Here is a 13421-nt window from a genome sequence, read left to right as displayed (position 1 = left end):
CCCACTCTGGAATCATAGACAAACTTACTAAGATGGGCATTAATCCCTACGTCACTTGATCGGTTGCCAACTGGCTTACTGACAGAACCCACAATGTAAAAGTTGAAGACTCCAAATTCAGCTCCAGACAAGTGACAAGTGGAGTACCTCAGGGTTCAGTCCAGGGACCACTCGTTAGGCATCTACTTCTCTAAAGTACAGGCCAACACTAAGGAACTCTGGTTAACAAAGTTCGCAGATGACTGCAAGCTGGGAACCATTATTGAACTCCCAAATGATGTGGATATTCTACAAAAGGGCCTTACAGAAACAGATGCTTGGTGCCAGAGCCATGGGCTCAAGCTCAATGCCAAGAGATATATAGTTATCCCCTTTGGGAAAAAACATGTACCCATGAAATACCACATAGATGGCAGTACACTAAACACTGAAAGTATAAGAAGAGACCTAGGGACACAGGTGGACAGTGGTCTCACCTTCGATAACCACATCGTCACAACAGTCAGGAAATCCTTCTATGTGGCACACCTCATCACTAAGGGCTTTTCATCCAGAAAAAAGGAGGTAATTTTCCCACTGTACTCATCCCTCATTAGACCCATTATACAAAACAACGCCATGTTTGGTATGTACCTCTCAAGACATCTGCAACAACTGGAAATGCCACAGAAATACCTCACTAAAAGAATCACAGGCCTAAAGCAGATGCCCTATGCTGACCATCTAAAAAAACTCCAGCTATACTCTGTCGCATATCGTATACTCCGAGGTGATCTCTGCTTAACATACAAGGCCATGTCAAACCCAGAGCTGTTGGACATGCTACACTTAAAGAAATCCCAATCCCTCAGAGCCACATGCTCCAGGGATCAAAACCTTGTCATCACAATGAACAAAACTTGCTGGAGGGATAGGTTCCTGACCCAGACACTCTCCAGACTCTGGAATAGACTGCCCATACATGTCAAGCAGAGAGCCTCCTTGGCCCTCTTTAAAAAGAACCTTGATGATTGCATGGGAGATAGGAAATTCACCCTGGGGATCACGTCAGTCACCCTGCTGTACAGGGGTCCAGGGAAGTAAGTATTGTGGGAAGAAATAGCCAGGGAATTGTTATGGCTAGGTTTGTATACGCCCCTAGGGCCGATAGCCTAGTACCAACCTATGAACAAGTATCAAACTGACAATAAAGCACTTGGAATCTATAATATTTCCTGCACACAGTCCTTATGGGAAAGGGAAATCAGGATCATCCATATCCAGAGATGCAACAGAGGAGCAGCTTTTCGAGAATGGCAACTGTTCCTTCAGAGTTAACCTTCTTAGCTTCCTATAAGCAAAAACTAAGATTTGAAACATATAAAATCTGTCTTCACTGTCTTGTTTTTCTCCTGGATTGAAAATCATGAATAGAATCATGACCTCTTCTGGTGGTCCAGTGGTACAGGATCCACAGTACTGTATTCTTTTCCAACAACTGCTCCACTAAACCTCTTATCATCCAGTTAGTGCAGTAAAGTGCAGTGAAAAAAGGTCAATTACGATACAGATGACTGAAGATCAATAAAAGTCCATTGCACAGGATGAGTTGAGCCTGTTCTCTTCTCTCAGGAAAGTGGAGGTTGAGATGGGAATATGTGTTCCATTAAAGTTCCTCGGACCAGATAAGAAAGCAAATGGAGACATTTGCCTGAGGAATGGGAAAGTGAGAGTGACAGGTTCCATGCAAAGCCCCTTGAATGCTCAATCCCAGATGTGTCCCTGGATATGGGTGGGGAAACACTTCAGGGGTAATGTAAAAAAAAATCATGGCAACCAGAGCAAGGGGAAAATGGAAAAATTAAAAGTCAGAATCCAATGTAAAGGTGTCATTGGAAATCTGTATCAATAAAATAAATGTTAAAATTCTACCAAGTAATTCTGAAAAATGTCCTGAAATAACCATTTACCTACTACAATATTCTTCAGAGCTACTGAATGGCGCTATTTGTAGGGGTAAAAAGGAAACAGTAATGAGGATATTCAGGCAATGGTCAACCATTTAAGGTAACTGACCTTAGCTACAGATTTTTTTTTTTGTATTGTCCCTGGCATTGTGGTCTGCTTATGTTAAAAAGGTCCTTAGTTTACTAGGAAACTTCTAGAGAACTGGAGTACAAGTGTGAAAAAGTACAGATGTGTAGGCACACTTACCATAACAGTAGATGTTCTGCTCTAGCCTAAATGTCTATACCGAAATTCATAGCATCTATAAAAATTAACATGAGCATTATAATAGTTGTCAAATCTTAATTAATTAAACAAGGTCAAGTATCACCAGAAATTTTCTGTTTTCTTTTTCACAGGATTCCAACACCCTGTTATTTCTTTATATCCCAAAGAAATTATCACTGGTAAATAAGGAACAGAATCTCTGCGGAATACGCCAAGTGTTAAAGACCTCAAAAGTAAAAGCTGAAGAGTTTCTACCAGAATCTCTTTACACTGTGAAATCAGTAATAACACTTTACACAAGTCAAACCAACACAGCTTTAAAACCATAAAAAACAAACATTTAAATGAAAAGTGTTCGCATACGTGTGTCTGTGTAGTGAAAACTCTGGAGGAGTTTTTTTTTTTTTTTTTTAACCTCTCCTTCCACACCTGATTATGATCTACCATCAAATATGGATGTATACTGCTGTATTAACTTCATATATCACAATTAAATTCTGGTAATGTGTGTTTGACTTTTCAACCATTTCCACTCTGGGCATATTAAGTACTACTCAAAATAGTATGTGGGCACTTATGAAAAAAATAAATAAAAAGGCAAGACTGCTCCTCATACTTCAGCCTTTATCACTATATAGGAATACTGCAAATTCTAAGTAGAATGTTTCAATTCCTAAAAATTAACTTACATTTAGTTGGAACATTTCGTGTATTCTCACAATCAGGGCTTCGTAACCGTGCACGGCATTCCTGGTATGGCACTACTAATCCCATGTTCTCCCCATTCGTACTTAATGATCGATTTGAAGGAACTAATGTAAAAAGATTTCCTTGTGGTCGCCGAATCCTAGGAAACGTCCTTCTCCCTAAAGACAAATACATAATCTTGGTTTGAGAAAATATAACCAGTCCTACTGTACATTTCCTTATAAAACTGCAATTTTGTACAGGTGCACTATTTGTTTCACAGAAGTACTACTCTTATTCATCCATAGTATAAGAAATATCCTCTCCTTCTATAAGCAACCTTTGAAACACTTCTCTTGGGAATGATACAGACTTCTCTTTAGCTACTGATCATTTTCAAGCTCTGCAGACACTGACTTATCAAGGCCAGGGTCAATAATGCTCCAGAGCCTACTCCAGCAAGCAATGAGCATACAACAAGAGAAACCATCCTGCAAGCTATCACAAAATAAGACACCAACATTAACCGACACACTGGTGTTTTGATCACTACTGTGCAACTTCTAAAATACATATTAAAAGATCACAACTGTGGTACCTCTGTGAGTTCTCCTTACTCGAAAACACAGCCTTTTGAAATTAATACATGCAGGATGATATTCATTATATACAGCCTGGTTTAGTCATATGCCACTTTGCAGCATTATACTGAATGTTTTTTTTTTTTTTTTTTTTTAATCCTGCAAAGTTTTTGACTAAATGAAGGCTGATGCATTTTAAGTGAATGAAAATATTCCATTCACTTCCACTGACAGTTTGTGCGCAGTGCGTGTTTGCTGAACTTTGCAGAGAGTGAGGTAAGATAATATCCCCTTTTCCCCACTGTTGTGCACCCCTGGAGATGGTACAGCTAAAGCAGAAGGAAAACCTGTCCCCTGCAAAAGCATTTTTTTTTAGTGTGTCACTTATGCTGTTTTATAGCATTTGATGAAATCCATCACTTTTGAGGGCGTGTGTGTGATGTGTTGTTACACTTCGGAATTCTTACTCTTGAGAAATGCCATTTTCAGACTGCACTTGTGCATGTTAATTACAAGAGTTGCAGTTCTGCTGTGGAAGCCAGTTCATTAGATGATACATGCATATAACCATAAGCAATCTAAAATTGAAAAATTCACCAGAAACTCTGTCAATAGCACATGCAAACACATGGACGACATGCAAAAGACACTATAATGAAAATGGACTACTGAACCAAAAACTGAGCAAGAAAACTTAACTGTTGCACTGGTGTGCCAATCTGAAGATATTTACAAACATTAAGTTGACATCTCACTGCAAGGTGTTCATCTAAATAATATCAATACTGTCCTGAATAGGACAGTGGCAAAAAAATTAAGATCAATAACAAATTTAAAACATTCTGCAGTAAGTACACGATGTGAAGCAAAAAATATTTAAAAAAGCTACAATACCAGTAGTTACTTCAAGTTACATAAAAACAATGCTTCAACACACTAGCCTTACTTTTATCCTACTAGTTACATAACAGAATCAGATACTTTTGAAGAATTTGCTGCACTGGAGACCGTGTCTAAACCCATTCATTACGTGATACTTGCACAGTACTGCTACTCCACAGACCGTCAGAAGTGTAAACTGAATAGGTGGCGGGTATCATTAAACAGTACAAAACAAAACAATCCACTTACCATCGTTGTAATCTTTGTACTGCACTGAAACATGCAATCGACGAGGGTATGTTCCCCCTTTTCCAATTTTATCATATACTTCATTCTCTCGATCTAATTAAAGAACAAACACAAAAACAAGTAAATCTTCCAATTTTCAAAAAGAAAAGATTTTTCTGACTTCCATAAGGCAAATGGAAAACACTAGTTTAAAATGAAAAATGTGATAATTGTTTTCAGTCAACTAAATGCTAGAAAATTAGTAACAGCCTTCTTCCACAATATCAGATGTCAGAATTACATATCAATTAATGACAAGTCCATCCTTAATGCAGCCAAGCTGTTAATGGCAAACTGCCACAAATGTGTTATTTGAACAAACCAGCAGCAGGAATTAATTTATTTACTTAACAGAAAGTATAGTTGTGTACACTTACTATAAATGTAGATGTTCGAGTGTATTCACTGTTGCAGTCATCACATTTGGGTTATCCTGCCAGGGGTAGCCCTTAGTTGTCCCAAATACCAGAGGCTTAGTATTTCTGCGCCAGTTCCTGTCCCTCCAGGACTGACGGCAAGTCGTCAGTGGTATAAAATCAGGCAGCCGACGCCATTACATCAGCTTTTCTTGCCCTGTCAGGAGGCCCCAATAGGGAGCTAGGTTATGGTGGGAGAACACCATCAGTAGAAAGTAAATACAAAAAAATTCCCTGTGAGGAGAGAGGAAGACAGAGAGAGAGAGAGAGACAAGGGGGATGGATAGAGGGAGGGAAACTAGGACTGCAACAGTGAATACACTCGAACATCAACATTTATGGTAAGTGTATACAACTGTACTATGTTCTTCGTGTTTCACTGTAGCAGTCAACACATTTGGGTTGATTCCCAAAGCTGAAGAAAAGGGTGGAGGCAGTCAAGACGACTGGGGGCTGGCTACGATGCCCTGCAAGACTACAGTGGCAAAGCCTGCCCGGGATTTGGAGAAGATAGGCAGGTGGTAATGTTTGGTGAAGGTATGAAGAGATGTCCATGTTGCAGCCTCCAGGATGTTCCTGGTGGGGACCCCTCTGAAAAAAGCTGCACAGGTGGAGGTTGTCCTGGTGGAATGTGTCCTGACCCCCTTTGGGGGCGGTTTCCCATGCTGTTAGTAGCAGAAATGGATGCAGTGTGCTATCCATTTGGAGATTGATTGTTTGGAAATGACCTTGCCCTGCCCCTGCTGCGAAAATGACTAGCAATTGATCAGTTTTTCTAAAAGATTTAGTCCTGTTCAGACAGAATCTGAGCTGTCTGTGCACATCTAGAGAGTGCAAAATCCTTTCCCCCTTGTTTTGTGGGTTAGGGTAAAAGGTGGGCATAAATGTATGGATTGATTGAAAGCCACACTGGACACCACTTTAGGGATGAAGGATGGGTTAGTCCTGAGGGAGACCCTTTCAGCATGGAAAATGATGAAGGGCTCTACAGCCATGAGTGCTTGCAGTTCTGATACTCTTCTAGCTGAAGTGATGGCCAGAAGCAAGGCTGTCTTCCAAGAGAGAAAATTTAACTCTGCTGAAGCTGCAGGTTCAAAGGGGAGTAGGGTGAGGTTTTCCAACACAAAGTTAAGGTCACAAGCTGGGGTAGGAGCTCTTCTGGGTGGCCTTAAGTTGTTAGCCACTCTTAAAAACTGTTTGATGAGAGGGTGTGAGAAGAGAGGTGGCACTGTGCTGTAGTGAGCAGAGATGGCAGAGGCATGAATATTAATAGAAGAGAAGGATAGACCCCTGTGTAGTAGGTCTTCCAGGTAATCCAGGATGAAAGATAGGGAGGGCTGTGCCATACCGGCTCCCTTAGACTGGATCCAGGTGCAAAAACCGTTTCCACTTGTCAGCATAGGACTTTCTAGTGCTGGGGTGTCTGGCCTCCGGTATAACATTTAGGACTTGTTTGCTTGGGCTGGCAGCTTGAGGAGAGTTCAGGGAATAAGCCAGGCTGCCAGGTTGAGGGTCTGCTATTGGGGATGCATGAATTCTCCATTCCGTTGGGTCAGGAGTGTTGGGATCTGAGGTAGGTGCCATGGTGGCAGGGGGTGAGAGGCTGCGTAGCAGTGGGTACCAGTGCTAGAGCAGCCAGTCTGGGCCAATCAGGACTGCGTTCGGTTTTTCCTCCCTTATTTTGAGCAGTACCCTTGGAATGAGTGGTAGAGTGGGAAATACATAGAATGAGAGGCTTACCCACTGAAAGGATAAAGCATCCACTTTCCAGGCCTTGCTGTGAGGTTCCGTGCTGCAGAATATGCTGAGCTGATGATTGGAGTGGGAGGCAAAGAGGTCGACTTCTGGTTTACAAGGGTGAAGGTTCTGTGGTCTAGCTGCTCTGCTTAAGTTGTCTGCCAGAGAGTTTAGAGAGCCTGGCAGGACTTGTGCTAGCAGGTGTAGTTGCATGGCTGAGGCAGTGTGCCAAAGGGTCATGGTGAGCCTGCAGAGAGGATAAGAGTGAGTCCCTCCCTGCTTGTTGATATATCACATCACTGTGGTGTCTGTTTTGATCAGTAGAGGCCCTGGGGAGAAGGTAGGGGTCTGAAAGCTGTCAGGGCATGCTGAATAGCTTGCATCCCTTTCTGGTTGATATGCAGATGTATTGGATTTGGGCTCTAATGGCCCTGAATGCACCTGCCGATCAGGTGTGCACCCCAGGCATAATCTGACACATCTGTGGTGAGGGTCTGGGCGGTGTGGGGTTGTGAGAAGGGACATCTCTTGTTGTGGTTGCATGCTGCTGCCCACCAAATAAAATCTTTCCTTAGACAAGGTATCATTGGTATGAGAGTTTCCAGGTCTTGAGAGCGTTGACACCAAATGCTTTTTAGGTACCATTGTAGTTTCCTCATATGCAGTCTGGCATATGGAATGAGTAGGATCCAGGAGGCCATGAACCCTAGAGCTTGCAGAATTTTCCTTGCGGATAACTGAGTTCTGGTGGCTAGTTGAGAGAAGTAGCCTGTCAGGTAAGCCTTGTTTTTCTGGAGTAAAGAATGCCATCTGGGATGCTGTGTCCAGGCTTGCTCCCAGGAATACAATTTTTTGTGTGGGGACTAGTTTTGATTTCTTTTTGTTGATAGTATACCCCAAGGAAGACAGCAGGTCCTTTACAAAGGTCAGGTGTGTAAACAGCTTTTTCCGACTGTCTGCCTGAATCAGGCAGTCTAAGTATGGGTAAATTTGAATATTTCTTTGTCTGCAAAAAGCAATGGCGGGAGACAGACATTTTGTGAAAACTCTGGGAGCAGTGGATAAGCCAAAGGGAAGTGCAGAGAACTGAAAGTGCATAGATCCTGCCCTGAAACATAGGTATTTCCTGCATGATTCCCTGTTTGGGATGTGTAGGTAGGCCTCTTAGGTCTAGGATGGCTAACCAAGCATCCTTGGAAAGCATAGGTAGAAGCTGCTAGAGGGTGAGCATTTTGAATTTTGGTATCACCAGAAAGGTGTTTAGAATGGACAGATCTAGGATGGGGTGCCATGTGCCCTCTTTTCTGGGTTCCAGGAAGAGTCTGGAGTAGGAACCTTGGCCTATCTGGTCTGCAGAAACAAACTTGAATTGTCCTCATGGAGAGCAGGGAAAGGACTTGCTTTTTGGCCTCTCTCCACTGGTTTGGAGGAAGATCTGGGGACCCTTTTGGGGTTGGCAGAGTGTGGAAATAAAATCTGTATCCCTGGGACACTATGCTGAAGACCCATCGGTTGCTGGTAATGGTGGCCCAAGTACTTGCGTGGAAGGAGAGTTTTTCTCCTAGGGACACAAGCAGGAGGGCAGAGGTAAGGGGTGGAAGCAAAAAAGTCATTGTGAATTCTGCATTACCTGGGGCTGTTGTCTGGGGGGTCTGCTTCCCCTGGGCCGTGGCTGAGCTGGCCTGGAGGGGCAGAAAAGGAACAGTGCTTGGAGGGGCAATGCCTACTGAACCTCGGTGGCTGGACCTGTAAGAAGTTTTTAACTGTCTGCACAGATTTAGCTTTTTCTTCCACCTTTTTTAAGACCTCTTCTGCCTTGGTGTCAAATAAGTTGTCTTTGTTCAAGGGTGCATCCAATAATTTGGATTTGACATGGTCTGGCAAGGTCTGTTCCTTAAGCCAAGCATGCCTTCTAAGGACAGAACTAGTGACTGCTGCCCTGCAAGATGCTTCTAGGACGTCAAAACCACATTGTAAGGTGTGCTTAGTTACTTGACTTGCAGAATGCATTAATTCTTGTAATTCTTTACTTTCTGCACGAGCAGGAAAAGAAGATATTTTTTGTTTGAGGAGTTCCACAGTATTCTGCTGACATTTCAGCATGTGGAACTGACAATTTAATGCTCTAATAGCAAGAGTAGCAGAGGTGTATACTTTTTCACCCCATCTGCCTGATGCTCTGGAATCCCTATCTGAGGGAGTAGGATTCTTAGCTGAAATTGCTTTGATTCCTTTAGGTTCTTGAGAGATGACCTCGGGGTCAGCAGTAGGATTTTTGAAAAGAAATTTGAGAGAGTCAGGGACTCTATAATACCAGTTAGGTTCCCTGGGAGCAGGAGGGAAGGTGTCAGGGGTCAGACTGGATTCCATAAAAACATCATCCACATCATCCAGGACAGAAGGAATGGCCAGAGGTCTGTGCTGTGGTAGACCTAAGAATTCCCTGAGTCTCTTTTTTGACTAAGGATAGTCCTGAAATTCCCATTGGAAATGCTCCCTTAAAGTATGTAGGGTCTCCCCAACTGAAAAATCCTCTGGTGGAGAGTCAGGAGGAATGGACTCCTCTGCATCAAAATCCTCATAAGCAGAGAGGGGTTGCATATCTTCATATTCAGATGCATCAGAGTCTTCGGACTCCTGTTCAGATAACACTACTGGGAACATGTCTCTTTCTTTTGGAAGGGGTAGCCTGGCTTCCCATGATAAGCATAATAAGGTCTTTTGCCATATTAAGCATTTGAGACTTAGGCAAGAAGCAGGTGCCTAAGCATGGGTCATCATTTTTTTTTGGTGTGGTTCGTACCCTAGGCCTTAGAAACTCAGTTTTAGAAAGAACTGAAGATGGAAAGACGTCTGTCTGTCAAGTATCGGGAGTGAGAAGTACTTCCTCGGAAGCTGGTGCCTGCTCAGCGGTTCCGGACCCATCCAAGGTAGAGACATCCGCAGGATCCTTAGTTGAAGAAAAGTCTTGCTACATACTGGACTCCGATAGGGTCTTGGTAGTAGCCTGCAAATCCATAGAAGCAGGCAACAGGGGCTGCAAAAGCTCCTTACTGAGGAATGGAGAACTGACGACTAGCTTTACGGAAGCGTTGTAGGCAGTTTTGGACCTGTGCGGTCTGTCTCTGTCTTTATCCTTATGTTTTTTCAGAAGATCAGTAGATGGATGGCTTACCAAAGCCATATCAGAATTCGAGGACTGAGAGCAAAAATATCTAGCTAAAATAAGGGCCCGACGACATATAGTTCTGGCATTGAACAAAGCACAAAAGTGACTGAGGGGGATGTCGTGATCTGGGCCTAAACAGGTGACGCAGTAAGAATGGAAGTCTTGGTGTGGTATTTGCTTTCCACAGGCGAGACAATTGTCAACTTTTTCTGACATCGGTTAGAGCAAGAAAAAAGGATCCCCAACAGGGTACTTAGCTTTAGAAGACCTCAGCTTCAATTTGGAAACGAAAACTCAGGTAGCGGCCGACCAGCACTCGTGTGAACTGTTTCTGCTTCGGGCTCCTCGGCAAGAAAGACTGATGTAATGGCATCAGCTGCCTGACTTTATGCCACTGACGACCTGACATCAGTCCTGGAGTGACAGCAACCGACGCAGAAATACTAAGCCTCTGGTATTTGGACCGACTTGAAGGCTACTCCTGGCAGGATAACCCAAATGTGATGACTGCAACAGTGAAACACTAAGAACATCCTATAAATGATGAAGAAATCCTAGGAAGGAAAAATGTCATTAAACAGGTTACAATGTCAGCAGTATAACATTTCAGTCAATTTTGGTATCCAGGAGATTTCACTGGACCTGTAACCTGAGTTGCAAAGCAGTACATATACCCAGACAACAATGGAAACTGCTATAAAGACTTGTGTACATGAAGTCATGATAAAGATGTTTAAAATAAGGAAATCAGCAGTCTTCCAGATAAAGCTAACTCACAAGCAGTTGTTTCCGCAATCTTATGGTTAAAAATACTGGAAGGAAGTGCAAAGAAAACAAAGGAGCTGAGAAGTCAGACAAGATGGGAGCTTCCAAGGGATAACCACAAGTGAAAATTCCTCATGATGTTGAGCTGATTATAGTCTTGCAGTAAATCACATCAGTTAGAGGTGGAAACAGCAACAATAAGGAGCAGAAATGAAACCTGGCTGGCTTTGGTGAACTACCTTTTTAGACAAGAGTCACACAGACTTGGATACCCAAGCCAAAAGTGATGTACACAAATGTGGAAAGAATACAGTTTTTAGGTACAGTACACTCATCGGAAGCTATCAAAAGGAAAGTGAACCTATGGGTTTTGTGTGATTCATGCGGTAGGGAACTTAAAAGTATCCTGGCACAAAAAGCATACTGTTCGAATTTGAGTTTGAGGTCTCTATGAACAGACTAATGGAGCAGTTTGAAAGGTTTCAGAATAAATCTTTGTGAAAGCAGTCTGATTTTTACATTGTAATTACTGAGAAAAAGCACAAAAGTAATGTTGAATAATCATGCAGTGCTTCCAAGACATGTTACATTGAGTATACCATGAAGTAATAAATGTCAGAAATATGAAACTGAAAGACAAACTAGGACTATGTAATGGGGGAAGGAAATGGACGTGCCCTGAAGAGTAAAAGGGAAAGCTGTTGCAAATTAAAAAAAAAAAAAAAACACCCTACTTTGGGGAGGGGGGGGGGTAAACCAACAGCACAGCTGTAGGTATGTTACCATAACAACAGCTCAACAGCTTTTTAAGATCAAATCCTTCCACCAACTCCTATAGTCAAACCAAACCTCTATTTAAACTCAAGCTACCTGTGACATAGTTAGAGGTTTATCCTTCTACATCACCGTATAGCTCACCACAAGGCATGCCCCCTAATCTGTCGAGCTGGAGCACACACTATCCAGTTCTTCAAACAACAGTGCCCCTTCATGGAAGGATGGATAAAGCACACAAATGGTCCTCTTTCAATAAAATACTTCTTTAGTAAGAACAGAAGCAAAATAAACTCTGGGACTTCCAATATGGCTGCACACTGAATGAAAGCTTAATTTCAGCTCTCCGAATGTGACAAAAGAAACTTAAGAATTAGAGCTATTAACTCCATTGCTTGAGTAAAATTCAGTTACTGACTAGTAAATACACTGCCTGGATGCCAGCAAAGAAGAAATTTATAAAATCTGAAAGAAAATCAGCCACAAAAGGTAAAGAGAAAACACTAGCTGGTAAGAATCATGCAGCGGATCAGCAAAAAAGCAGTTCAAGCTTCAACCTCAGTACAAGATATTGTATGTAATTTCCTGGAGCTTTTTTCCTCGGGTCTCCACTGAAAATGGGCTTCTAGCACAGTTGGACCAACCCATTAACAAATGTCAAATAAAATAAGTAAGAGATGGATTCCAGTAATTTAGAAGAAAAAATCAAGTATACTCCGAGTGATTAAAGTAAATGAAATATTGCAGTATATCAACTCAAATAACAAAAGGCTGGAAAAAACAGAAGAAGCTTTAACTAGCTATTCAGAAAAAAAAAAAATCAAAGGTTGAAATGAAAAAAAAAAAATAATAATCTGGCTGAGTATGATGCTTCAAAAAAAAGAGCAGTTTTAAAAAAAAAAAATGGTAGAGTTAGAGGACAGAGTACACAGAGAAAACCCGACATTTTCTGCTATACCAGAGAAATTGGGAGAAAAAATGTATTCATTTTATGAAAGCATAAATAAGCAACAGGACTGGTATTCCACAGCAGGATTTATTAACGGAAAAGGCACAGAGTGTATTGATAGAGACTGTATAAATTAAAATGCTTTTCCCCAAAATTATACTGTGTGTGCAGTAAAAAAAATGTACATACAAAAAGCAAATGCAAATAAAACAGTTGCAAAGAAAAAATGGTGAGAGATACTCAGATAAAATAGATCATGAGAACAGGGACATCATGATCGGATACCCGATTTCAATAAATTTTTGGACATGCAAAATTTGTTTGCAAAGGCATGTAACAAGTCAAATTGTTGGGTTTTTAGCCACATTTCTTACAGAGAGAAAAGACCACTATATGCAGTCCCTGTAGAGGTTACACATACAAGTTTTATAAGAATCTTATAAAATTAGAGTTGTAAAACAATCAGCCATAAAAAAACATTTACTGTTGATGAAAACAGAAAAAGGGATAATCTGCTTTCAAAAGAAAGGGACAGTCAGAGTTGCTACTTTACACAAACTCTGGTCATGTGAAAAAGCTAGAGTATAAAATAAAACAGCATGGGGTTAACTCATACTACTTCTTTTAAGGAAGAGATGAAAGAGGAGAAATTCTGTTACATACAGTATGCAGTTCCAATGATGAGAATTACTCACGCATTACTACAGGACATGGTAAAAAATCAGCAGAAAAAGAGGAAGGTTCATGATAAAAAAAAAAAAAAATAGGGAAAGATTTTAAAACAGCTTGACACAGGAAATGGTGTTACTTCAGGACCTGAAAAAATTCACTGGTATGGTGCCACTAAGGCAATATGAAAAGTTGCAAAGTTAATAAACGTTTTAGCAAATGCAACTATGGAGCTATCTCAGATATAACATGGGAGATGTGTTAAAAAATTGCATTAATAAAAGTATTAA

General features: G+C 41.4%; 1 protein-coding gene across 1 annotated transcript in view; it reads right to left on the bottom strand.

The window, feature by feature from the left end:
- MAP3K3 (mitogen-activated protein kinase kinase kinase 3) overlaps window positions 1-13421 on the bottom strand; it is a 1217405-nt gene that overhangs the window by 503802 nt on the left and 700182 nt on the right. The window contains exons 11-12 of the mRNA XM_044055195.1: window positions 4614-4706; window positions 2904-3080 (exon numbers count right to left, since the gene is read on the bottom strand). Coding sequence (XP_043911130.1) covers window positions 2904-3080; window positions 4614-4706 — 270 coding nt within the window. The remainder of the gene's footprint in view (window positions 1-2903; window positions 3081-4613; window positions 4707-13421) is intronic.

Source organism: Protopterus annectens, chromosome 13.part0 (assembly GCF_019279795.1).
Source record: "Protopterus annectens isolate FY-2018-M chromosome 13.part0, PAN1.0, whole genome shotgun sequence".
Lineage (NCBI taxonomy): Eukaryota > Metazoa > Chordata > Ceratodontiformes > Protopteridae > Protopterus > Protopterus annectens.
The sequence above is the reverse complement of the archived record's forward strand: the minus strand, read 5'-3'. Positions and strand labels throughout refer to the sequence as shown.